Here is a 27,762-nt window from a genome sequence, read left to right on the forward strand (position 1 = left end):
GGCTCGCGGGCCATAGGTTCCCGACCACTGCTATATAGAGATTGGAAGATAAAAAGCGAACTTTTTAACCATAGGAGTTACTTTGCAGAGCCAAGCGGGGGAGATAGCGTAAGTGGTAACGATAAGTGCCCGCCAATCTGACCGACTCGGTTCAATTCACACTGAAGGTTTATCTGGGCAACTCTTCCCCCGCCGTTGCCGTTCTTACGGCGATAAAAAAAAGCCCAGAAAAAGACCCGGCGAAAGAAAGCACTCACAAGGAATGGAAAGAACTAGTAGAAAGGGCTGCGGCTTCAAAAAGATCAACATCGAAAAGAACTGTGACATCGGGCACTCTAGGCCGAGGTGGATATTAGAGTAAAGGACAGCTACTGATGCGTCTCGTTCTTCATCCTCCTATCTGTTCATGACATCGCATTGTGTCTTATCGCATTGTTTGTGACTTGTTCAGATGAAAAATATAAACCAACGATATTATTATTATATTATAATATTATATTATGCAGGACCTATTATACTAGGGTCATCATATTTTGAGAACCGCGAAAGAGGAGTAATTTACTATGGACAAGCAAGCGTGACGACGGGTGTTGCGTATCTATCCGTAGGTTGGTTATCTAGAGCAGTGGTTCCAAACCTTTTTGTCTTCATTCCCCACTTCAGATTTATTCTGTGCCTTCATTCCCCACCAGGACCGTAACACCACTTCATCAGCCCCGCCAAAAAAACGTTGATCTTGGGCCCTCGCAGGGTGACAAACCCAACTTCTGGGGGGTGAGCCTCCCACAACCCCGTCAGCCATGCTGAGCTTGTACGCTTTTCCCCGCTACTTATCAGCTACATGGGACTACTGTTTCGAGCGACGCCTTTTTCCGACTACTTTCCACGCGCGAAGCGCGAAAAATTTGTATAATTCGTGTTTGAATCGGTAAATATGATCGGGAATTGCATATACCGTATTTTGTTATCATTTTTTTATCCCCTCTCTGCTCACGTAATCAGATTTACCGGTAGAGCTGAGTGAGGTGTGTTGGAAAAGGTAGAACCCCTAAATAAGAATTAAACATCTTCGGATGGACGCGTTGGTATATTGACTTCATTACATTATGCTATTTTGTGACCTCCTAATCTTCTATGTCAAAAGATATGGAAATCGCCAAAACTAAAAGGCACACACGATTTCAAATTGGTATTGCTTTACTGGCAAATAATTTTTCCCTGCGGGATGGCATTTGCCCAGCGGGGTTCAGATTAAACATATATGTATATTGTAGGCCTATATATATATAGAAGTTTTCGGTCACCACTAGGCTATTACTTCTCGGCCAAGGTCTTTTCGCTGCTGATCGTTTTGGCACACTTCTCGGAGTTGTATGTTACATGGCCTATAACTTCATATGCCTTGGTGCCGACGCCGAACTCTATATTTCTATAAATTCTACGTATTTTCGTGGGGGCAAGGGTACCCAATAATCAGATACTTGGCAAAATTGAATCGCGCACCTAGCACGAAAAATTTTTGAAAAGGTGGCATAAATTTCCAAAAAATACTTTAATTTATGTTAATTAACGATATAATTTGGGGCCTCTTCGAGTTCGTCCCCCTCAATTGGGTGGTTTGGGGTCGCGGCAGTTACGGTCCTGTTCCCCACTACCCAGCACTTTTGTCATCACAGAGCAGCTACCGGTGTCTGCTGGTTTGACTACACAAGACACACAACCACACCAGTACGCAATACAATCGCCTATAACTGCAACATAAAACGTATTGTGAACCGATACCAGTGACTCTCAAAATTTCGCGAAAGCGTTATTTCACGTCAAACTAGTCGTGCTGGATGTATTTGTGACGCCATGATTGGCCAGCCAGAGTGGAAAAATGAGGTTTTGTGAACAACACACAATATAATGTTCGATACATACATTCCAGAGCAGTTAACTGGTAAGGGCAATTGCACATGTGTCTCCGTGAATATGTAGACTGTCTTGTATATAATTTTTAACAAATGCGTCTATTCCCCACCAGTGGGGAATTCCCCACCGTTTGAGAACCACTGATCTAGAGTGATACTCGGGAGTTCTTGGTAATCCTGCTCATGATTGCTACAATTTCAGTTTCGCCGCTACCGTAACCGCCACCGGCTAAGAACCACTGTAATGAACATTGAATATAGAATCGGCATTACCAAAGGACGTGTGGTTTCAATGTAACCCCCCTCCGGCCTGAAACGAGGGCATTCACAATTCGGCTACTGTTTGCGGCTTATTGCCTGCAACCAGTGATGGAATCATATGTATGAATTTTGTGTGTCCAGATCTCCTGTGGAACCCCTGAGACTGTCTCACGGAATGCCTGGTGTTCCGGAGAAACACCGACTACGAACCACTGACATCGAGTTTGCAGCTTTCCCGTGGTTTTGTGATGTAAAATGGGTTTACCTGCTGGCTCTTTGTACGCTTACGGTTGCCTATCCATTTCCCACATGTACTGTATACCAGTGGTTCCCAACGTGGGCGATTTTGAGTAACAAGGGGGCGAAAATACCAAAGGGGGCGATTGGGGGGTGATGGGGTGCGAAAATGTTATAACGTGCAGTGAGATATATTTGATTACCATGGTCAAAAATGCACGTGAAGACGGCTTATTCTGCATAGGACGCGAAAGAATGGTCCGCTCAATGGGAAGTAGACGCGGAAACCGGTTTTCCGAGCACCTACCACCTCGGAAAAATGGTCTTTTTTCAGTAAATTCACCAGCGATCACACTTAGGTGAATAGTTTTTCTAATTATATGTCCTCTTTTTCGGATCCGTAAATATGGGGGGGGGGGCGAAAATTTGTGTCGATGTTGATAAGTGGGCGATATGTCGAAAAAGGTTGGGAACTACTGCTGTATAGCATCGTGCCAGTATGATATGTAGCCTCTTCCGCGACAAGATATCCCATGAAGTGCAAATGCCATCCAAATACATACAACATATAAAATGCGCCTTTCCAATTCTTGAAACTACCGGTAAATCAGATCACGTATATGTGCAAGTCGGTGGAGTGTATATTTTCATCCTATCACTTGGGTTACGGAACACAAAAGAGGGCATATGGTATCCCCAGTCGCAATAAAATATTTTCAACCTCCTTAATGAGTATACCACACTGTTTGCAGATGGTAATCACTCACTTTCTTACTCATCCTCTACGGCAGCGGCGGGCAAATTCTCCGGTCGGCGGGCCGGATATGGGAAAATGAAGCATTTGGCGGACGGAGTACAGAATCAGGGCGGTTGGCGATTTCAAGTTGCCAAATATTATGACTATTGGGTACTTCTTCCCCCAGGGAAAAATACGCAAGATTTATAGAAATGGGCGTTGGCCATTACCGCGCCACGACGCACCAACACATATAAAGTTTTAGGCCATGTAACATGTGACTCCAAGAAGTGTGCCAGAACGATCGGGAAACCTTGGCCGAAAAGGACTGCCCTTATGCTGACCGAAAACTTCGTTATATATACAACATACAAATAGGTTTAATTGTCCATAGGCGCCTAAATGATTGTCACCGAATGTTCCTGTCTTGGCAATCTGAACCGCACAAGACAAATGCGTTGCCGCAGGGAAAAATGTTATGCCAGTGGAGAAATACCAATTTGAAATCGTGTGTGTCTTTTAATTTAGTATCCTACGTTTTGGCGATTCTATATTTTTTAGGTCACGAAATAACATCATGTTACATAGTCATACGAATGGGCCCTACAGTTACCAAGACAGCTCACTCAACTCTACCAGTTAATCTGATTACGAGAGAGGATGTGTATTGATAGATTTTATCATGAATAATTGAAAATTTTCGCGCTTGGCGCGTTAAGGTGAGAAAAGCCGGCTTACGTAACGGACCCCAATGTAGATGATAAGTAGCGGTAAACAGCGATAAGCTTGAGGGGGATCTGGGTGGGTTTCGCCCCCCCCCCCCCAGGAGTTTGGTTTATCATTATATGGGGACTGACAAAGTGCTGTTACGGCCCTGACTACAGTTACAGTTGAATAATAATCGCACATTCAAAGATTGAATTGAGCTATATGGCTTAATGTTAAATAGTACAGTGCGAGTATTAGAACGCCGCATCAGAATTTTATTGCTGTACAACAACAATCAGTCAATCAATCAGGTTTATTAATATTTTCATCGCAACAATGGCACGGAGTAAAGTGCATTCTAGTGAACTATGATGTTATCGACAATTGACAAGTATTCATTATGTCGTCACAAACCGGCAAGGCGGGACCTATGTCTTCGTTACTGCATCCGATGTTACTGACGGATTACTATAGATAGCTAACCTACGGGTAAATTAGTAATCTATACACCAGGGGTGGCCAACTTTTTCAGGTAAAGGGCCACATGAAATTGACCAACGAGTGCGCTACCCACTAGCGGCGCCGAAAATTTTCAAAGGTACTATTATTATTACTTGGGTGTATTGCGGGTCGACTGCATACCGCCCGCTGGGCTCAGTTTGCAAGGACAGGACTATTCGGCATCTGGACATATCGATATCGATGATTTCCGCTAATATACGACAATCATTTCGTGCCTACATTTCATCGTCGACGATCTTTCTGCGAGCGCAAACGCGAAAAGACTTTCTCTCGTAATTGCAAATATAGTTAGACTCAATCGGCTAAATCAGGCGTTTTTTTCATTTTCAGGTGGGGAGAGGCTACAAAGAAAAAAATCGTGTGACAATTAAACACGCGAAGCGTGAAGACAAATTTTACTACTTTTTTAGTTTATTGTAATGTACGACGATTTACTAAAAATGTGACTGGACCCTGGATCTGCCAATGCGTCGGAACTGTTATGTTAGTCATCAACATCCCAAGTGTCGCGGCCGAACTAATCATAAATTTGGTTGGCCTTGCAAGTTCACAATTTGAGCAATGCAATTTCGATAATATAACAGAATTTCGATAATATACTGGATGGGAAATTAGCTCGCGGGCTACTCGAAATCTTCTCGCGGGCCACGTATGGCCCGCAGGCCGAGGATTGCCCACCCCTGATATAGACAGACACCTTCGATAGTTTTCAGAGCTGGAGCCGGAGCTGGAGCCGGAGCAGTGGTAATAATGCGGCTCCGGAGTTGGAGCCGGAGCTAATGTATGATAGAAGAAGGCTCCGGAGCCGGAGCTGGAGCGATACAAATATACGGCTGCTCCGAAGCCCTGGTGCCAATGAACATGAGAGGTAGAGCCTAATTCTTAAATCTAGAGAATTGTCGGTTGTGAAAGAAAAATCCCCAATTCTCCCCTTGCATAAATTATCGTTTTTTCTGAATTTCAAGTTAGAATCGGATTAGGATTGGACGCGGATTTGAACATACAAAAGTTATGGATTAAGATTTGGATTAGGATTTGAAGGTTCGGATTTGGAAGGGATTAGGACATACAAATTCTAAATCCGCTCATCTCTGGTTGATGCCAGAGACCACTATCCCGTATCTCAGTGGCCGGGAACCTTTTTCGTCTGAAGAGCCAGGTTAGCCCTATGTTTTCCATTTAACTCCTAAAGAGCCATACATGTCAATTAATTGTTTCGTCACAATTGAAAATTCGTGACTTCATGGTAGTAGGCTACTAACTCGAATTCACTACACGGGATTCGCCGAAGGCGGCATATCTTCTCTGTAAAAACTCGTAAGTTACTAATCTTCCTACCATAACACAATTCATCGTAAATCGCCCAGAATTTATCATAACTGATATAAATCTAATATAAATAAAGCACTGATTCCGAAACTAAATATTGATCAACTTCTCAATTCTGTGGTAAAAGAAATGTTGCACTGCACGCCTACATTTTACCTGCAGTGCTAGAAAGTTACCTATCAGTTTGGACGTGGATAGCGAAGCTTTATTGTTTATAATTTGGATTTATAATTGGAATGTCACTTCCAAGGCAGTTCATTTCTGGGCGTGGATCAGGAAGACAATGTGTATCTGAAAACTAGATTTTCATTTAGGCGTAGCCATGTCATTCTCTTGATCAACCAACGTGTGGTGCAATCCAAGAATATGCAGCGCGCGATGCCGGGTACATCGAATTCGCGAGGGATATTGGTTGCTGGCGCTACAGCAACTTGAATTTAAGGATTTGTAAAGGGGTCCTAGCCCTTAACCTTGGATACGCCACAGCCTCGACATCTCAAATACATGTTTATGATTCCACTAGAATAATTATTCTGGCTGTTAAGTAAATTTACTAACAAGTTGCTGCAATATCGATAAAATTTTGTCAAAGAGCAATATTGTATACCCAAAAGAGCCACATATGACTGGCGAGCCCACCATATTTGTATAGTAATCGCGCAGTGTTGAAACCGTATCCGATACAACTTCTTCGTATTGCTCTTCGCCTAAACTAGGGGCCTTATGGGGTAGGACGTCATTTTCTAAAAGGGGTCTTCGAGTAATTAAAGGGTTAGTATCGCATTTTCATATCAATATAGTTTGCATCCCATGATGCGAACGATTATGCTTATTCTATCGAAAATGGATATCTCCTAGGATGCATCAATACGAATCAAGCTCTCTGTACCCCCTCTGCATAGCTCAATTTGGAGCTTTTGACAGTCCATGCCAACGAATTAAGACTGTATTCAAAACTACTTACTTACTTGAGTAGATTGAAAGTCAGTCAATTCTACCTCTACTTGAAGTAGTTTGAGGTTGGTTTTAAAATAACTACTTCTACTCGTACTTGAGTAGATTTTTGCGTCGCTATTTCTACTTCTACTTGAGTATCTTTAGTGACTACTTCGGACACCTCTGATCGCATTGTATATTGTGCGTGTGTTTTGGGTGAGTCTGACGATTATTATATAAAAAAAATAACTGGCCGCCAAATACTGTATGTCCATTTCCAGTGAACCCCGGATTAAGATATATAATCATATCGGCTTACACCCACCGAAATCGCGAGTGGTCAATAGGATTGTCCAAAATTTGTAAAATCTTTAAAATGCTCCGTGACAGTGTCTCATTCTATAGATTATTGATAAAAAACGATGAGTCTGAAAGAAGCTCACAGGAAAGCCTTTAAGGTTTCTGTCAAAACATTTGAAAGTAGCTGCCCAAGAATGGGGGTGCCACCGACCATAGAACAGTGAGAAGACTAGTAATCACATAACCACGCAGCAGCAACTTGCTAATCAAGGGTTCAAGGAGTCTGTGGCGGCGACGGGGATTCTGAAAGCGCATTGTTGGTAGGTTGGCAGATGATGATTTAAGATTAATTCAGGATATGTTGAGGTACGAAATACATGATGAGCAAACAACAGCTGGTTCACAAAAACTTCTACAGCATGACCGCTTTATTGTGAAGGAAACGGCTGTAGCCTACCTACATGCCGTGTTTTCATCGAGGGTAAGCAAAGGCGCTTATAAAAGTGGCGAACGAATTCCTCGTTTCAATAGGGATCCATCATCATTGAATACAAATATAAAGCTTAACAATGACACTATACTTTGTGTGATCTTATTGTGCTCAAGCTGTAGTATATCGGTGACGTTTTGGATGCTCTATGGATCGGCAGAATAGTTGTATTTTCTGCAGAGGTGGTCAGTAACGAAGTACTTCTACTTTTTGAAGTACTTGAAGTAGATTTTTCTGACTCACACTACTTTTCAAGTAGTTATGATTTTAGACTACTTCTACTTCTACTTGACAGTTTTCAGTTTTGTAGGCAAAAATAAGCGTAGAATACCTACTTACTTACTTACTTGTGATCCAACACTCCTACTTTTACATGAGTAGAAATTCAGGCACTACTTCTACTTCTACTTGAGTAGCGACGGTGACTACTTTGACCACCTCTGATTTTCTGAATGTCCATCTGGCAGACATGAGCATGGATTAGGATTAGGTTTTGAAAAAACAGGATTTGTGAAATTTTGTCGGATTTGGATTAGACATTTTTTTCAGAACGGATTAGGATTTGGATTGGATTTACCTATTTTCTGGGAGATTGAAATGTCGTGTGGCGAATAGCGACAAACTTTATTCAGATCAGTTATTAATGTAATTATGGTTACTAAGTTATCTTGAATCAAGTGAATCGTTGGTTGTGAAAGAAAATTTACGAATCCCTCCATTACATAAATTGGTAATTTTTCTGAATTTCCAGTTGGAATCGGATTAGGATTGGACATGGACTTGAATGTGAAAAAGTTATGGATTAGGATTTGGATTTGGATTTGAAGGTTCGGATTTGGATTGGATTAGGACGTAGAAATTTCAAATCCGCTCATCTCTGCCATCTGGTCCGCAGTTGGGCTTGGTCCGCCATTTAGTAATGCCAGTTCCGCTGTTCCGCAGTCTGCCGTTTAGTGTTTGTTCGCCTTGGTGAGAAACAGGGTGTATGTGTGCGCCAAAGGTAAACTACGCGATTACCGAAAATGAACTTTTGGGGTACGGGTGCCTTATCAGGTGAACTCGCCGAGATCAATTTGACCGAAACCTACCACAGTGGGATAAAGCTGGTAAGAATATGCATAAATACTTGTGTAGGCGGCTGCATTGTGCAAGCAGTTAGCAGTGTAAGCATCTTCAAGTCATTCGCTTCTCTGCTTCGCGTGATCACCTAGGTGGCTTGGTCAATACCATATAACTCTATATTAGCAAGATAGTGTTAACAAGGTTACTTGAACAACAATATCGCCTTTCTCAAGCTGTCGGACAATCTTGAATCGGAGGCTTGGCTGGTCAGAGTTATTCTCGTGGAAATTGGAGTAATCTTTTTACTTATTGTCTGCATTGCTTTTACCTGGAAATTATACGGTTCAACTATAGAAAAGCTTCTGGAAGGTGAGACCCTTACTGTGTTGTGTTGTTTACTGTGAAACACTCTTTAGTTTGTATAATGTTCCATCCAGATCCAGACCCCCAGAACTGAACTGAACTGAGCTGAATGACAGCTCACTTGACGAGTGGTTATTACCCATTGCATCTGAATTCTATCATATTTTAAGAATAGGTCCTGCACACTTTCGGTAAAAACCATTCAATAATTGCTTTCCTAAGATCTGCCTATTTTATGTTACCATAATATTCTGTGTGGATTGTAGTTGACAAATCATTTCTATTCTCTCGTCTCTGTCAGTATCAATTCAAAATCCATTGAAGGCTTTCATTTTTACAATCGGCCTTGCTTTTATTACAGCAGGTCTCAATACAAAAGAATAAAAATAAACTGTTAACTAGGGCTTCACTGAATGCTCTTGGATGGAGGAAATATATAGCCTATATATTGTAAATTAAATGTAAGTCTAGGCTATTTGTTTTGATTGCACTATAGGAATTTAAAGGCCATGTAGCGGACGATATCTGTTTCGAGGATATAATATTCTTTATTTGCAGTAGCAGTAGGCCTATGTCAAAATAGTTACACTGAAAGCAATTTGTATACTGTATATAAACTCGGGGACATCAGTTCAGTTTGAAATAATTAATGTCATTTTTATTGAAATAATAAAGCCCTATATGACAATCTTTAAGAAAATGCACCTAGGCCTATATACGTCATTTCCTGTTTCATTGACGAATCATTATGTAGTCTCCATGTATCATTATGCCTCCATATAAATATTCTCCTATGATGATAGATACAATTATTTCATCACATCGGTGATCATGGAGTTAATGATGCAGATTACAAAAATACTTTGTATTTTGCTTTGTTTTAGAATAGTTGCAATTGGGGTGTAATAAGATCCATGATGCTTTTATTGAAGCAGTTTATTACCTTGTTCAATTAGGTCTATATCATGTGTTAATCTGGTTGTACATGTTGCAGATAAACCTTTTGATACGCAGCTCCTGAGTGAAGACACTAATCCAAAAAAACAAAGGTAGGCATACTCATCTAATCACAAAGATCTTTCAATTATTGATTATATGCCAGAGTGGAATTGGTGGCAACGCACGCAGGATTTTCTGCCTAATTACTTAATTACGGAATTCTATGCAGAAAAGCTCTCATCACTCAGGATTTCTTTCAAAAAATGAACCGAGATTCCATAGGGGATTATAAGGTTATGGAACGTCTGCAATTACTGGTGTCGGCCCATGGAATGCATTTTGTTAGAATATAAAGTTCAAGTCACTAAGAGAAATTTGTCTTTCATGAATATATTTAATATTTTCGTTTTTTCTCACTAACCCCAATTATTGAGGCATTGTTTTTAGCAGGCCTATAATCAAGCCGCTTTACACTATTCAAAGGATTTTGGTGTTCAGCCCATTTATAGTAAAACACATTCCTCAAAGCTAAAATGCTCAAGTTTTCTTTTCGAATTTTGAAGACCTAATAGTATTATATAAGAGACTTTAGTAGTAGCCTACATAGTTTCAGAAGGACAGTTGAATAGTATATTCATATTGAATTAAATCCGAATATTTTCGGCTCACATTCGTCAAGGATAGTCATCAGGAACTAGTAGAGAATTGAAAAGAACATTGTCTATCAACAATCGTATCACCAAATATGACGTCACCACTCACCAGCATGTTAATTAGGGTAATGAACTGGCTGCATATGCACAAACTCTTATTGTTGGCACAAGGTAGGTAGGCAGATTTTGATAATTCGACTCCCAGGCACACAAATGGATGAAACAAGTCCTCTCCCGATGATATAAATTTTGTCGTCTTGATGATTTGTTGCATGAGTTCGTCTCAATTACTCAAATTTTCTAGTCGGTGAAGTCATATTCGGTGATACGACTGTTGATATGCAATGTTCTTTGCAATTCTCTACTTGTTGCTGATGATTGCCCCTGACGAGTGTCAACCAAAAATATTCAGGCTTATTTCAATTCAAATATATTGTTCAATTCAAAGTGCTATTTTTACTGACTTTGCGCCATAGTCATCAGAGATATTGCTGTAACTGTAAGGCAATTTGGTCTTCCCCTCTTGTTACACTCACAGGTTCAGATCTACTCGGTAGCTGCATCAGCTATTATTATATTGCACAACTTGCTGACTTGCGTTGCCCTTTTCGCTACTTGTTTTGGCCCAACTTGCATCTTGTTATTCTTAATTGCATCTTGTAATTCTTATGCTTAATTTGAATTGTCTTGATATATAATTCAAAATTGATCTTCTGCGCTTAAGTTGAACCTGTTAGCAATCCTTAGCATGATATGTTATATTGCAGACGGCATATAAAAAATGACTGACAAGGTGGAGGTGCACCCAAGGGATTTAGTCGATTGCTGGCGGGATGATGAAAGAATGAACTTCCTCTTGTCCGCATTCCCTGGGAAACAATCCGACAACCCGCACCATTGGGATACAAAAATGAAATTTTGGGCGACTTTAATTCAGGATATGGCCGACAGTGTTCCCTACGCGTACATTACTTGGGCCAATTTGTTTTCCAAGTTGCGTCGAAACGGGAAAGAACCATTGGGATTAAATACGGTTTTCGCGAGTCTCCTGGAGAACGGTGAGATGGTGCGTCTCGAACAGTATATGCAAGATCTGTTATCGGACAGTACGTGGGTGGGATGGGGTGTGAAGTGGTGTGTCAAGAAACCCACTAGCTGGGTCGTTGATAAAGTTTTGAGTCCGGCGAAAAACAATCCGAATAAAGCTATGAAGAATGGCAGATTTGTTTGCACTAACGCTCTCCACAAAAAATGCTCGCGTTTCTATAAACAACTCGGCCAGCAAGCATCGATGCGTGGCTCATGCGATTATCATTTCTTGAATATAGTTTCGTATACTGAAGCCTGTGAAATTGCCAAGCCATTTTTATGTGACACTGAAAGTGTAGATATAGTTCTAGAAACGATGAGGAAAAACAAAGTCGTCGAAATCTGGCCTGTCGATTATGGTTCGGACATGGCAGAATCTGGTAAAAACGAAAAATACGTTAAATTTGCTAAATCGTATCAAGCGAAAACGCAACCGTTCTCAGATGCGGAAATCGGCATTGTACGGCTCTGTGAAACCAAAGCGCTGCTTGAGAACCAGATTGGTGATATCTACGATCAAATATCGCAGTGTGTAGAAAAAGCTAAAGCGTGCTTGAAGAAGCAGCAAAGAGAAATGGCCAAGAATGCCCTGAAAAGGAAACGGAGGCTTCAAGCCGCTTTGGTCAATAAAGAGAAGATGCTCGGCAATCAGGAAGAGATTTTGGAAAAACTGAATCAATGCAAGACAGATAAAATGGTGTTGGACACATACAGATTGTCTGTAGCAGCGTATAAAGAGCTCTCCGACGGTCTCGATGTCGAAGAAGTCCGAAAAACGATGGACGATGTCTCGGCACTTAAAAACGACCAATCCGAAATCACGGAAGCTTTTTCCGACTCGAGTCACGAGGCAGATTTTGAAGAATTGGAGAACGAATTGGCTGCACTCTTGAATAACGATGAAGATTCGACCGTTGAACAACTTTGTGGGGAATTTAACAATGTTCGTTTGAACGAAATGTTGCCAGACGTCCCTGGCGAGTCTCCGGAAGCGTCACCCTACTCTGATGGATTTCGATCTAATAAAGTTGAAGTGCCCGTTGAATAGCTACGCACCATTTTTGTATTGATAGATGGCTGTGACCTTGTAACTATGTTTGTATGAATTCGTCATCTGGTATACCAGCATATGTGATTGCGAAGCTTTATCGAAAGTAATAAAAAGTTGCCTTTTGTGTGCCCAGTGACTTTTACCAGCTATGTGTCTATTTTTGTTACTCGTGTGGTTGTTCGCTTGGTGATGTAAAACTATGAATTTATTAATTGGTTGTATGTTCTTATTTTGCAGTGCAATAAACGTTGTGGTTCTACGATCCTTATTGGCTAGGGTGGTATCAGAATGAGTTCCAATGCTGTACGTGCTTTCAATGCCGCGTTAGAGGCAGTGCTACCAACCGCAATGGTGCACAATCATTTGTCAAGGAAAGGAGACGTCCTCTGTGCTGGTGGGTGGCGTTTTCTGAGATGTGTATTCGGTTTGGTCGATAGGCTGATTCACAGACATCCATAAATGCTCAGGTGGAAAACAATTCAAGCTTGCAAACAACGTTTATGTCGTCGGATTCGGTAAGGCAGTGTCTGGCATGTGCCGAGCGATACAGAACATTGCCGGAGATCATATAGTGAGGGGTCTCTTGAGTGTCCCGACTGGAACGACATCTACGCTGACTAGACTAGGCAAACGGTAAGTGCATGCGTCGGGTCTCAAAATATGGTTGCGTTAAATCTTCATCCAAAATCTAGGAGCTTACTGCCTGTGGCTGACGGCCGGGTGTCATTACGTGAGGGTGCAAGCAATAATCTGCCCGACGAGCAGAGCGTTGCTGCTACGAATGATATTCTTGATATGATGAGAAGTGTGACTGGTGATGACTTGGTTATAACGCTCATATCCGGAGGTAATCCAACCATACTGTAGTTCCACTGGAAAAAAGCTTCTCGATTGTAATGCTACTCGTAATTGGTTAAATTTTTCCAACCCCAAAACCAGTTGTACTCGCATGAGTAGTTTTATGACAAATTTAGCTGGAGTTTATAATGGAATCCGTTGGCGTCACACACATCACTTGATCTGACATAATAAAGAGCTTTCATTCGTCGTAGTTTAAAACACATCGTCACAATACCAACAAATTTTGTGAAACTGCAATTTCGTTCAGCAACCACTTTCCACCCATACGTAGGCTACACTTTACGCTATTTATTCAAACTTTTCGGATGTGTTTGCGACATTCAGGAGGATCCGCTCTGTTATGTGCCCCAAAAGAGCCAGTGACCCTGGAAGAAAAGCTGTGGGTAACTAACGCTCTCGCGAGGCAAGGCGCTTCCATATCTGAACTCAATATTGTCCGCAAGAATCTCTCAAAAGTAAAGGGAGGAAGATTAGCAAATGAGGCCTTTCCAGCTAAGGCAATTCCTTTTGTTGCTATATTGATAAGGTGACCGATCAGTGACCATTGACCATGCTAACGAATTCAATTTTCTAGGTCGTATCCTTGATATTGTCTGATATTATTGGGGATCCAGTTGATCTCATCGCTAGCGGACCTACCGTTCAAGACCAAACTTCACAAGGCGATTGTGACCAAATATTTAAAAAATATTTCATCAGGGACAAACTTCCATCATCTGTATCCGAGGCTATCTTTGCGAAACAGGAAAGCCTGCCACAAGCCCGGTTCCACAATGTTCACAACATAATTGTAGGATCAAACAGCATAGCGGTCGATGCAGCTGTGGCGTGGTTGAAAAAATCTGGTTATCAAACATTTGTCTTGTCGAAGGCAATCACAGGTGAAGCCAGAAAAGTTGGTGATTTTTTGATGGAATTGAGTATCGAAGTGGCAAAAATGAGCAGAAGATCTTCTACAACCGCGACTGATTCGGAAAGGTGGGAAATGCTGGTAAACAATGATAAAAAATGGACGTGGATAGATGATATGTCGTCTTCATTATACACTGACAAACTAACTAGCAAAATCGCACTTGTCGGAGCGGGTGAAACAACAGTCACCGTCAGAGGTAACGGAAAAGGCGGAAGAAACCAAGAAATGGTTCTAGCCGCCGCGATGACCCGTTTCAAAAATGTCAACAGCGTACCCGCCGGTTTCAAATTCACTTTTTTATCGGCTGGAACAGACGGGCAAGATGGCCCCACTGATGCGACAGGCGCGGTTTTTGACAGCGATGAATGTCCGATCGTGAAGGATGCCGTTCTGTTGCGTCAAGCGGAAGATGCTCTGGCGGACAACGACTCCTATAGCTTACTTCGGAACTTAGACAGCAATATACTCAGAACCGGTCTCACGGGCACGAACGTGATGGATATGCAAATCATTACTATTGAAGACGTAAACGACTGAATAATTGGGATAAGGCACCATGCGCGGCTGAGACCGATCAATTAGGCTACAAGTGCTACACAGTCGCTGCAAGACTTGGTTCAATTGATGCGCAAATTGAGCGACTTGCAGTCTCTCGATCATTGTCACGATTGCCGGTCCCAGTTATAACACCTTTACGCTCCGGCCTTTCGTTTTATCAACGTCTTAATCTGATGGAACCACCGCATTATTACTATAAAATGTAAAGGCAAATCACGGCTAATCTCGAAAATGTGCACGCTTTTGCGTGAAAGTTAATTTGTGTCGAGCACCAGACCAGTCAGATGCTCCTAAAATATTATGTGCAGCTAGCGATATAACCACTAAATCGGATGCTACTCTTACACATGGATCACGCCGATTTAGATCTATGCTCCCATCGTTTCATTCGTGGTGCTATGCTCGCCTGAGTACGCGTTGAGAGAAATAAAATAGACTAAATGAATTTGGTTCATATTTAATATGAAATCAATATCACCATTCGGGTTTCCACAGATGCGATTTCAAGTCACGATAGAAAAAAGGTTATGGAAACGCTGCACGGGACTAACTCGCAACGATAAAGAATGCTTGAGATGTGAATAAATAATTTGTACCACAACTGACATACTTTCCATACCCAACAGAAGGGAACTACGAAAGTGAGAGAAAACAAATTTCATGTAATTGTGCATACTGTCATTCAATTATGACAAAACTGTGGCTCGCAATAGATTTAAATCTTACATCGCAATGTAATGTATCTGTCACAGTCCTACCAACAGTTATGGTAAGACGTGCATTCGAAATATGAGACCGCTACATGGAAGTTAGTTGCATTCAATGTCTGCATTTTTGTAGTCCCTGAAAAGCAGAAATCATAGAAAAATCAACCATATCGTTCCTTTGTCCCATGATAGAAATAAGGCACTCTGCAAAGCATTTTTACAGAGTGCACACGGCAACTATGCCATCGAATAATAATGTAGATGGTGTACAATAGATCTTGAAAACGTGCAGTGGCAATAGATCGGGCGCAGCGGCCAGTTCTGTTGTTATTTCTCGGTTGGCGGAATCATTGCATATTTCACAGTAATGTCCTTTCAACCACATATTCGATTGTAGGCGCAGTGACTGCCATTATGAAACACGTCAGCGCATTTACCATATGATTGTCCAACAGGTTCATTCCGCTGATTTTCTTGACATCGGGACCAGGACTGGAAACAACCTTCTTAGTGACATCATTTATACCTAAAAATTGAAAGAATGCAATTTGCAATGTGAGTGCAAAGTGAGGACTTTGATAAAAATATAGCTTACCGGAAAATTGCAAGGTTGCTCCAAATACGGAATCCACACACGACCCCACAAATCCACATAATGTCCCTGTTACTACGATAGTCCACTGAGCACTGAAAATCACAGCTATGACTAATGACTATGTAAAATTACCAACAACTTACAAAAACTCACTCAGCAGACACACCCAGCAGTAGAAGTGTCAGGAAATATGTAAAACCGACAGTCATGCCCCCCAACGCGCTAGCGATTGTGCCGATGTAAGTCACTCCTCCGTTGGTACCTTTCAAAATCAAATGTGAATTGCAGCCTGCGGAAAAAGATTCTTCACTCTTGGACGGTGATGGTCGGCAATGAAGTGCTTCTACTTTCTTGACATACTCAAGTGGGCTTTTTATTCTACTTCCACTTCTACCGTGCTTTCCGAAGCCAAACTGCTTACAGGATAGGAGGACAATACGAGACACTTTTGGCATATTTCACAGCCACTCAAAGAGTAATGTTTTCTGAGCTTTTCGGTACTGATGGAAAGCCTGTGATGTGAACTATTTTCACTCATGTTTTAAGTTATATTCAGGGTTGTCATACCGTCCTTATTTCTAAGATTTGTCCTTTTTTTACGGGCCACGTCTTAAAAACTCAACTGTCCTTATTTCTAAGAAATGTCTTTTTTTTCGACTTTTGTCTTATTTTCAACAACCACAGAACTTCGATCGTTTTCCTCTGGTGTCTGTATTGCATAAGATTCCAAAATTATGCTTTTGTTTCGAGATTTTACGACGTAACTTAAAGGAACTCCCGTGGCGTATACACCACATGATTTGACTTTTAAGTGGTGAGATAGCTACGGCAGTGAGTGGTATAGTAGTTTCGGCTGTACCAAGCTATCGCTGCGGACGTCATTTTAGTAGTAAACAGCAGCACCAGGTTACTGCCGTCTAGTCAGCAGGAATAAGCTGTGGGGCAGCATATATTGCGTACCGGAAAAGGGCGCAGTGCAGTCGACACTTGGGTTGAAAAGTAGTAAAGCATTGATAAGTTTAACTTAATTATGTTGCACATATAGTTTCAGCTACAAATAAGGCTAAATCTGTTTAGTTAAAATGAGCAGGCGTAAAAAACGTTTTTCGTGACGATTATGAGCGAGAAGTCAAAGATATTAAAGGGCGAGTGTTTCGCACATTGCAATCTCTGCAATTGTGACATTAACCTGGAGGCCATAGGAAAGACCGCTATTTCAACTCACATTGATACTCCAAAACACAAGAAGTGTGTCATAATGATTGTCTCGAACCAGTCGATGAATAATTTTTTCACAAGTCGATCAACAACAATGACTACTAGGCAGCTGCTGCTGAGAGTACCTGGGCATTCCATACTGTCAAACACCAGCAATCATTTCTCTACAACGATTGCACATCGCAATTGTTCAAAGCAATATTCCCCGATTCCAACATCGCAAGGAAGTTTGCTTCGGCCAGTACCAAGACTTCATGCATTGTTACAGGAGTTCTTGCTACTTGCGTTCAAAATTACTTCGTCCAAACTTGATGTACAGCCTTTTTCAATCTTGGCTGACGCCTCAAATCAGAACGAGGTGAATAAGTTTGGTTTATCACCCTATAAGGGCCCCAGACCAGAGTGTTTTGTGGGGGAGGGGCTGGCGAAGTGCTGTTTCTGCTCTGAGTAAAGGTAAACCTAGACCTGAACTGTCGTGAGATCAATGTAGCACTTTCTACTAACAAGGAGTTGCAAGAGCGAAAAGTATGTAGTAATGTGATATGCCACGGCTCGTATAAATACAAAGTATATACAAAATCGCTTTTAATGGTAATCTAATTTTTCGACTGTCCTTATTTTTGAGTCAATGTCGATGGCAACCCTGGTTATATTGAAGAAAATACTCCAGGATTTCGTGGGCTAAGAAATGCTTGGTGAAATGTCTCACCTTAGCCCCGGGTGAGGGTAACATGAGCTACATCGTGTTCAAGATGAAACACCAAGAAATTCTTTTTCGTTACAGCACTACTTCCTCCCAAATGATGAATCAACTTCCAACATCATGAATGAAATTTATTAATCATGAAATAATTCAGTTTTTGCACACATTTCTACATCAGGCATAATTTTAAAGGCCATCGAAAGCAAATTAACCATGGGATCTTGCAACAACGACAGTTACGATATTGTTTTGTCTTGTGTCACCATATCTGGCCAACTACTACATACCTACCCTTATCTGTTCTGTCAACAGTTTAAATTTTGAATATTTATAGGTTTTCAATGTAAAATTCATCTGATACTCGTGTCTCAATTTACACCGGCACCTCCATTATTGAACGCACTTCAATATGAACATTTTTGTCAATTACCTTTCAAAGGTAAGTGCATGGTTGCATTTGCATTGCAAATATTGCAATCTAACGGCTCCAGTAATGTCATTTTATATTATGAAATATTATGATCGGTATGCCCTTACAAACACGAATCCACATAACTCACACAAACTATAAAGGATGTCGGCAATCGGGGCCTACGATACTTAAGTATCATAAGTATATTAGGCCCGAGTCAATTCTTGGATGGATTTGAACCTCTTGCCATGGTAAGCACTACTACTACTTGCTATACAATGTAGGTGGGCAACAGATTATGACATCATCAATTGGGAATTGACTAGTTAACCGAAGTCAGTGACTTCTTAGCAGTGTTGGGATGACTCGAGTCATGACTTGACTTGACTCGGCGCTTCAGAAATGTGGATTGACTCGTGACTCGGAGCAAAATTCACGGGTCAATTTCAAGTCATCTAGTAAACGGTGTCGATTAAATCGCTGCATCTTTTTATGTTCGGATTGTTCGCGATACGCCGGTGTGACTTGTGAGAGCAATCAGTCATTCACTGATTGTACTTTTCAAAGATCCTCCATTGCTACATCACATAAAATTGACCGAAAACGAAATGATAACAGCTTATGTTTATGTACTAGCTGTGGAATAATCTAATGGCAAGGTATCTCTGTTTGTTAGACGGTTCAGTGCTTGCATTGCGAAGTGCCCACCTTAGCCAACCCTCTTGTATGATTTGAATCTAACGAGTATAGTTTATGCGTTTATAATCTCACGGATGTGTGGATGGGTAGTGTAATGTACCATATCAATTTGTTTCAACTTCTCGGCGCTTCGTACCCGATCCTCAATTTTGGCTCAAGTATTTTAGCTCTCAGCGTGCGTGAGCGATACAACGCCTTTTTGCACATATATTTAACTTGATACTCGTTAATTGATTCAAGATATTTGACCAATCAATCTGTCATTCACACAGCTAGCAAAATGTAATGACTTTGAATCATCACTCATACTTCGAAAATTCAATTTGACTCGAATTGTGACTTGACTCGTGACTTGACTTGACTCGACTTGACTCGAGTCACCTCCAAAAAACAAGTGACTTGACTTGACTTGAGTCACCTTCGAAAATCGATTGACTTGACTTGGGTCAAAATGTGCAATGACTCGAGATGACTCGTGACTCGAAGGTAGTGACTTGATCCCAACACTGGTTCTTAGACTCTTCTTAAGCTACTTCTACTATAAGTAGTTTTGGTGTGTCATCGAAATCACTACTTCTATTTGTAATTGAGTAGAAATTCAAGGTATTACTGTAACGTGTACTTGCAGTAATGACAACAAATACTTTGACAATCTCTACTCTTACCCGCTGGTACTTTTTTCCATGTTGTTATCAGCGTCGAAAACCCATTCCCCATAACAGATCCGACTTCCGAAGCCCATGTATCACCACAGGCACATGCGATTCCGCCCATGACAGCAATTGATAGCCACGAGCTGTAAAGTAAAGTAATGAAGTTACATTCAGTGGTGGGATTCAAATTTTTTGTCGACCGGTTCTGTTCCCGACGTCAAAGTTTTCAGACGGTTCTGTTACAAAAAGTAGCCTAATCGACATCAACCAGCACGTAATGTTAACAGGTTCGCTGATCTCATATAAGGTTTTGAGATTGCTATATAGAAGATAGAACCGGCTGAATCCAACCACTGGTTATATTGGTAATCAAATTGCTGTATACAATGCTAGGCTGTCGTTTAGAATGGGAGGATTTCAAGACTGCGACAGACAGAACAGTGTGTCCAACCAAATCTAACCCAAACCCTATGATATTAATCGACCTGACTCTTAAGCTAAACCAAACTACTTCGAACGACTCATTATTTAGAATGCCTCGCTGTTATGATAATCGATATGTTGTCCGGATGCCACAATGCAAACATTAATTGTGAAACGTAAACGATTGAGTTTTATCGATCCCTAAAGTTCTAGCCTACATATCCCTGAATTTGATTCAAAACTAACCTGATATAAGTTTTGGAACTGGTCAGGTTTATACCGACTTCTCCGCAGCCATTGTCTATCACATACAACAACGCAATAGCCGATGGTATACCGCCATTACATAACACTTGAAGCCAATTCCTTTCAGCACCTGCAAGATATTGGAAGATGGCAGTCACCGAAATACATAATGATGATAGCAGAAGTACTTTTATTTTATGAGCACCAAAGCACGACACCTTTACATTTGAAACCTACTTAATCAAACAATTGTGAATGTTCTGATATTTTTTCCATTTTATTCTTTGCTTTGGACTCATGGTTAATAGCAATACATACATGCCTTGATGGCTCTACTGTTGTTTCAATCTTTGCAGCCATCCCTTATCCCCGGTTTTTGAAGGAAGTGCAAATTAGACATAGTTTGTAGGGAATTTCCTGAGATGTGTCACTGTAAATTTACTGGATTTGTTTGGGTAATATACATTTACATTTTCAGCCATAAATATTAAGGTGAAACTGCATTCCAAGCCAACTCATATTCAAATAAAATCTGCAATCATCACGCAGCCACCAGAGTCGCAAGTATTTATCAACAGATATAGCATAGATTCAAGCTACACTTTAGTAAATTCATCAATATCGGATTTTATGCTATGCCAAACTTATGAGGCAAACTTATGATTACATTGAATACGACTGATTCCTTGTATATATCGATAAATTGATTCAAAGACTTCAGATTTGGGCTAATGAGATGCTATCAATATCCATTGTACCAACTGAAGATTTTCATGCCAATTACTAGTTGTCAATTTACTTTTTACTTTTGCAGCTGTTAGGAATAATTCGATCTACATCATTGCGTAAATCGCACTACAACAGTGAATAGTGAACCTGACACAGTGTAGGTGTAAAAGTACAGGACATGTCGAATGGTTCATATTGGGAACACTCTCATCTTTTGTAGCATTCAATAAAAGGTCGCTCATAAAATGTCTCAAACTCCATCCGCCAATTCAAGGGCCAAATACACGCTCGCAAAACATAGGTATCAACAGATTCGTCGCAAGATAACCTAAGGGTTACTTCGCATCTCCATCATCAAAGCATGATAGTGCAGATTAAAACACAGCTGCCCAAAAATTATCAAGGTTTGACCAAGCATTTGGTTAAGAACTTACCCTTACGATAATCCTCTTCCTGTTGCTCCTTTTTGGAGGCTTTGAATTTTGTCAGTTTTGATGACGTGAAGAAAAAGACAAGTAACGACGAACAGAAACAATAGTTCGATATCGTTAAAATGAATCCCACAAAAAGTGCTGCAAAAGATATACGAGTAACGACCGAATCCTTCCATGTAGCCTACATATTATTCATTTCGTTACCAGCTACTGCTCCAGAAAAGGAAAGACTACACTTTCTCAGCCCTCTAAAAGCGATGGAAATTGGTAGGGTAGTGCTCAGCAGCCATCTTGTCGGTGTTATCACGTTAAATCCGCCTAAAAATGTTTGAGATTTCAGTAAATATATAAGCAAATCTGACGGAAGACTTCTGTTCTGAAACATACCGACATGCGTTCGCAATGATAAGGAAAGCAGCCATCCTGCTAAAACAATTGGTAAAAAGAATACTGAAACGAAGACGATAAATGCAATTCCAGATTTCTTTTTATTAGGATTAATATTCATCATTAAATTGGATACAATTGTGTACCCGTACCGGAGGTTAGTATTCTTAGTAATCAATCTGATCTGGACATATACAATAAACATATCCTTGGGCAATGCTCGCTCAACTGTATCAAAACGTAGCCGGAGTCGATCTCGGGCCGACCGTAGCCGGCCACTGAGTTAAGTAAACATAAATAAACATAAATATAAACATGACCTCAGCAAAGTAAACATAAATAAACATAAATATAAACATGACCTTAACAAAGGTTATGGGCACATTGGGCATTAGATATGTACAGGAGCGGGACTTTGGATTCTGACCGGACAGGAATCCGGCATGTTTTTCATAAACAGGATTGAATTCGGATTCGCATTTTTGGCCCGAGTGCCAGATCCGGATGAGACAGTATTCTAAATTTCTAGTTCATGAAAGTGTCTTTCTGCTTAATCCAATGTTTCATGCAATGATATATATACAATGATTGGAAACTCCAGTGAGCTCTGCGTTTCAACGTGTCGTAGGTCATGCCTCACCGGAGTTATGTTGACGATGTAAACAAAAGGTTTGTCAGCAATCTTTCTTTATAGGAACTAGCGTTAAAGTAGTGAAAAGTTTCAATTATGACCTCTGTCGAAGGTGAAATGAGTGCATACTGTGCAGATTTTGGTCACTATCAGTAGCGCATTTCTTAATATCTGGACAAAACCGATGTACCAGTGTGCCTACGTTATGTACACTGCAATGATATATATACAATGATTGGAAACTCCAGTAAGCTCTGCGTTTGAGCGCGTCGCGAGTCATGCTTCACCAGGGGTATGAAATCGATGTAAACAAACGGTTCGCCAGCAATCTTTCTTCAGGAACTGGCGTTAACGTTGTGAAATTTTTTTCATCGAGACCTCTGTTGCAGGTGAAATGTGTTCATACTGTACAGGTTTTGGCCAATACCAGTAGCATGGCTTAATATTCAGATGAAACTGATGTACCAGTGTGCCTACGGGATGAACATTGTGATCGGAGGTGGTCTCGCAGTATCAAATAACGGTGGATACTTCATAGTACGAGGTAGAGTTGGGATCAGGTCACTATCTTCAAGTCATTGCAAATTTTTATTCAAGTCACGAAGTCATTTCTAAATTTTTCAAGTCAATTCAGGCAGGTTCTAAAACTGACTCTGAAGTTGTGAAAGTAGGCAAAATCTACTTGAGGATATCGCAAAAAGCATCACGTTTTTGATGTAATATTAGTCATTATTCCTTTGTTACGGAGATTCATCTTGTGATTCGAATGCTCCTATATACAATTGAATAAATAGAAATATTTTTTTTTGATACTTATCAGGAGTAGAGAGTCTTTATTTCCATCCAACCAAAATACATAACACACGGCAGTGATGGTGGTACAGAAAATATGCTTGCAAGTAATCGTCAGCAGCTTGTGGATACAGTATACAATTGACTAACGGATGTATACAATGTATAGTCTTAAGCGCGATGGACACTGGTTTACATTGAAGGCGAAGGCTGTGTTTGTTTATTATAATTTTGAGCGCCTCATTAGGCCTCATTACGCTTCATTACGCTTCGACTCGCTACGCTCGAAAACGCTCTCCGAGCGTTTTATTCGAGGCGCACAGAAGCGTGCAGCGGCGACAACAGATAATCGAACGAGGTAGTCGGTGGTCGCAATGCCGGTGGCGTTGAGTAGACGTCGCAAAATATATGAAGAGCTATTAGTTACCGCTTTTGGCGTTGAGATTACTTCACGTGACCGATTGCAAGGAAAAGAAAAGGTGAGTTCACCTAATATTAAACAGACACGGTACCTGTGGGCCAATATGGAATCGGTGTCTTGTGCACACTGTACAGCACACCAGAGATTTTGTTCATTATACCTAGGCCTGACAGTATGAACCGTCTTGTCACACCAAATACATTATGCCAGAAGCTAGAGCAAGATGTATCAGGATTCCAACCTGGCCAGTTTGATCATATCTTGTCATGTCAAATTATGTTGCTGTGCTATATCATGCTTGGCTTTCACCTAAATTATCGTCGCTATCTTGAATTCCTAATACCAAATTGCTAATGTCCAGCATGTTAGAGTCAACTTAAGCCGTCAGCCAATCATTGTCTTGCTGGCATATCCATTTTGTGCATGCTAGCTGTCTGACAACAATGATAACAGGTGCCAGAAAATCCTTGTCTGAAACACTGTTCTATGTCCTTGTATTGCAGATATTGATGACTGGCGACTTCTATTGAGCAACTGAATTTTCCTACTGGATCAGCAAATCTGCTGTGGCAGAAATTACTCAATCTGGGATGTACTCCAACCTTGTTTTATGATATAATAAATAGGGAAATGTCGCTGATGAATTCAACAGGACATGTCATTCCAGAATTGCCTTGGATGGAAAGCATGTTATGTTGCAACTTGCAAGCACCCACCAGATCGGCCATCTCTGGCTCAATATTCTGCCTGCAACTATAAATAGTATATTGGTAGTGTGCTATTCCTCGTTGTACGGTAGATGATGTGATGCTTCGCGTATGGTCGAGGTGCATGATAGTTTGGTATTTCCCAGTTCATACTGCAACATAGTCTGTTCATATTGAATCAGGAAATTGTTTTTCGGAAATAGATTATATGATATAATGAATTGTGAAAAACAGCTGATGAATTCAACATGATATAACATTTCCTAGTTGCCTTGTATCTATAATAGAAACGCATTGATATGTTGGGAAGCAACAGCCAATTTTATCTCAATTTTAAACTATAAAAAGTATATTAGTCTGCTATTAGCAGTAGCTGATCCTTCATCATACTCCAATTCTACTGAAATGTTCTATAGATTCTATGGCGTAGAAGAAAAAATTGTTCATTACTACTATTTGAGACCAATTTCAATATGAAGTGTCAGAGTGAAAATGAGTTCATAATATACATGTCTGTTTTGTTATTGTGTAAACTGCTTTTATATTGCTCCTGATGCCGTGGTGACTGGTGATGTCGTGAATAATAAATTTAATTGGATTTGGATTTGTTATATACAGTCGTTCGTTAACGTCAAGAGGGAAACTGCTGGCAGGGAACAGTATACAGGTGAACAGATTGAATCACAACGAAATCCTAGTCATCTTGCTGAGTCTAACTAAAATATCATAAATTTGAAATAGGTCACGTCTTTTCCGAATGACACATCTGTCGATAGAAGACGGTGATGCGACTTGACATACAGTGACGGGAATTAATTGATAGATTCGACCAATCGCTTGGTAGCCTTCGACGAAGTTTGCATAGGTGAACAAAACTCGGCTTAGTGACTGGTGACCGCTGAAAATGATCGTTTACGACGGAGCGATCTCGCAGGTCATGCGTGGCTGCATACGATTTACGCCGGCAGTGTGAACTTCAGCTTCGCTTCGCTTAGCTTAGCTTAGTTTAGCATATCTTAGCTGACATTCAGTGTACACCGCCCTTAACATAGAGCAAGGGTCGGCAACCTACGGCCCGCGGGCCGGATCCGGCCCGCCAAGCGAAATCGTCCGGCCCGCGACGAAATGATTAGTTACCACAAGAATACGGCCCGCCGTTTCGTAATGAGTTCCAATCTGCAATGCAGCACTGCTTCGAAAAATGTCCAAATTTATAATGTTTTCTTCCACTTACGGATGATGATTCCAGAACATGTAATTCACGCACCTACGGGGCTCGTTCACTTTCGGACCAAACTCAGTACAGTGTCACGGAGAAAAGGGTTTTTGGTCCGAAAGTGAACGAGCCCCGTACTGGTCCGGGTTCGTCATATTCCGATTTTAAAATCAGGCTGCTGCGTGAGTCGCAGAATACCACATTTTAAATGTTAATCACCTTAATAGCTCTCAGAGAAACGCAGAGATACCTCAAATGTTACTGGCGGTACTGAACTTGAATATTGCTCTCAGAACCACATTCCCCACAGCAGAATCCATCACCTCAAAGATCCCCCGTGTGCCCCCATCAATGAGTTAACGGCACAATAACAAGCACAAAGAGTAGGCCTATATATGCAATCCTAAAATATTAAATAAAATACCGCTAATTGTCTGTGTTTTGTATGATTTGATTTTCTCTTGTCAATTTGTTATGACTACCGGAGTACCGGTACAGCTGTTTGCGATCCTTTTTATTATTGCATTGTTACGTCATATTTCGCCAATTTGGTTTTCGTATGTCTATATTTCAGTAACCTCCTCTTGTGTCGCTAACTCCTGACAAGGCGCACGCGAAAAGCCTTTGAGTCAATATGTTCCACTGTAATGAATGCAGACCCAAAAGCAATAGTAAAGATAGGCCTACCCCAATAAGCATTGCTTTGTCACGTATATTTCAAACACAAGAACAACGAAACATATAGCACTTCAACTACAAGAAGCTGTTCGGCATTCCATGCAATATGCGTTCTTCTGAAGTTTTCTGTGTCTTGGGTCGGTTGCAAGTGTCACTGGCAAAACGGGTACATGCTTTGTTACATCGAGATGCTTGCACGAGTGTATGAACTGAGAAATGAAATAGCAACTTTCCTTGAAAATACAAACATCGCCGACTCATAATCTTGTCATCGAAAATGGGTATCTAATCTTGCTTTCGTAGAACATTTAACGTCACATCTAAACAAATTGAATTTGCAACTTCAGGGGGAAACAACTAAATAAGCTCACTTTCATATACTGGAGGAGAGTAAACCTACCAGCACTATACATTTGTAACTGTGATATACCAAATTTAATTAATGAATTTCCATCCACTTTTCCGAAATTCGTTCTGTACAAAATAAATTCTGACTACGCAGTACTCCGGTTAATGTGGGCGCCAATACCATTGCCAAAAAATTTCAAATGGGCCCATTTGAAATGCCATGCAGTTGAATTGAATGACAAATTTCATACAAAGAGCATATCGCTGATTGACTTTGACAAAGAGTACGTTCTTGAAATGGGTCTTCATCCCAGCTTGACCAACAATGCAAAAGAAATAGCATCGACTTTTGGTAGCACGTGCGCATGTGAACAATAGTTTTCAACAATGAAATTCACGAAGAGCAAGCTAAGATCACGTATCCCAACGCACATTCTGAATATGGCCTGATTCTAGCTTCATCTGACTTGTTGCCAGAAGTTGAAAATCTATCACAAAGCAAGCTGCGCCAAGTGTCACATTTATCCTGCGTTGTTGAAGTGTAAATACATGTGTTTTGCTCTTTTTGTGATTTGTATGATTGAGATTGCAGCATTGTAGGGTAATATACCGACGTGACTGTTTACTATATAGTATTAAGAAAAATTCCGGTCCGGCCCGCCAAAATGTTGTGCACCTGAAATTTGGCCCGCGACTAGCAAAAGGTTGCCGACCCCTGACATAGAGTATGACTGGAGTGACGACTCGATTGTTCTCCCATTGTTAGCCGGCAGAATGGTCACGGTCAGATGGATCCACCCAAAACAGGATAGCTCAGTGCTTGTTTCAATGGCGTTCAAGGC

General features: G+C 40.9%; 2 protein-coding genes and 1 long non-coding RNA gene across 8 annotated transcripts; 2 read left to right on the top strand and 1 right to left on the bottom strand.

The window, feature by feature from the left end:
• The first annotated feature begins 8,348 nt into the window (after positions 1-8,348).
• LOC145440618 (glycerate kinase-like) lies at positions 8,349-15,600 on the top strand. 5 transcript variants are annotated; one of them, XM_080318276.1, is made up of 9 exons: positions 8,352-8,538; positions 8,728-8,863; positions 8,932-8,985; positions 9,852-9,906; positions 12,827-12,983; positions 13,057-13,222; positions 13,282-13,436; positions 13,775-13,947; positions 14,025-15,600. In XM_080318276.1, exons 5-9 carry the CDS (start codon positions 12,878-12,880, stop codon positions 14,898-14,900), a joined length of 1,476 nt encoding a protein of 491 aa, XP_080174402.1. In that variant the 5' UTR covers positions 8,352-8,538; positions 8,728-8,863; positions 8,932-8,985; positions 9,852-9,906; positions 12,827-12,877; the 3' UTR covers positions 14,901-15,600. The 5 variants fall into 5 exon arrangements, with proteins under 5 accessions (XP_080174403.1, XP_080174402.1, XP_080174401.1 ...); XM_080318277.1 differs by lacking the exon at positions 8,932-8,985 and having other exon boundaries at positions 8,349-8,593; positions 8,686-8,863; XM_080318275.1 differs by lacking the exon at positions 8,932-8,985 and having other exon boundaries at positions 8,353-8,538.
• LOC145440620 (transmembrane protein 19-like) lies at positions 15,363-22,296 on the bottom strand. Of its 2 annotated transcripts, XM_080318282.1 has the most exons (9): positions 22,128-22,296; positions 21,945-22,058; positions 21,741-21,878; positions 20,578-20,707; positions 19,921-20,051; positions 16,377-16,485; positions 16,224-16,315; positions 16,066-16,154; positions 15,363-15,764 (listed from the first exon to the last, which is right to left on the bottom strand). In XM_080318282.1, the coding sequence occupies exons 1-9, from the start codon at positions 22,249-22,251 to the stop codon at positions 15,741-15,743; spliced, it is 951 nt and encodes a 316-aa protein (XP_080174408.1). In that variant the 5' UTR covers positions 22,252-22,296; the 3' UTR covers positions 15,363-15,740. The 2 variants fall into 2 exon arrangements, with proteins under 2 accessions (XP_080174408.1, XP_080174407.1); XM_080318281.1 differs by having other exon boundaries at positions 15,363-16,154; positions 22,128-22,295.
• A 1,428-nt stretch (positions 22,297-23,724) lies between these two features.
• Positions 23,725-25,282, top strand: LOC145441067 (uncharacterized). The gene is made up of 2 exons (XR_013915719.1): positions 23,725-24,029; positions 24,475-25,282. It is a non-coding gene; the product is annotated as an uncharacterized LOC145441067 (long non-coding RNA).
• The last annotated feature ends 2,480 nt before the right edge of the window (positions 25,283-27,762 follow it).

Source organism: Botryllus schlosseri, chromosome 6, assembly GCF_051294905.1.
Source record: "Botryllus schlosseri isolate E-star chromosome 6, Bs_hap1, whole genome shotgun sequence".
Taxonomy (NCBI): domain Eukaryota; kingdom Metazoa; phylum Chordata; class Ascidiacea; order Stolidobranchia; family Styelidae; genus Botryllus; species Botryllus schlosseri.

Excerpts from the sequence above, each read along its gene's own strand:
- LOC145440618 (XM_080318277.1), top strand. The coding sequence starts at position 12,878 with ATGAGTTCCAATGCTGTACGTGCTTTCAATGCCGCGTTAGAGGCAGTG. Across the intron at positions 13,223-13,281 it reads CTGACTAGACTAGGCAAACG|GAGCTTACTGCCTGTGGCTG; the intron begins GTAAGTGCATGC and ends TCCAAAATCTAG. Across the intron at positions 13,437-13,774 it reads TATAACGCTCATATCCGGAG|GAGGATCCGCTCTGTTATGT; the intron begins GTAATCCAACCA and ends TGCGACATTCAG.
- LOC145440620 (XM_080318281.1), bottom strand. The coding sequence starts at position 22,251 with ATGATGAATATTAATCCTAATAAAAAGAAATCTGGAATTGCATTTATC. Across the intron at positions 21,879-21,944 it reads CTTTTCTGGAGCAGTAGCTG|CACTTTTTGTGGGATTCATT; the intron begins GTAACGAAATGA and ends TATCTTTTGCAG. Across the intron at positions 16,155-16,223 it reads AGCAACCTTGCAATTTTCCG|GTATAAATGATGTCACTAAG; the intron begins GTAAGCTATATT and ends TTCAATTTTTAG.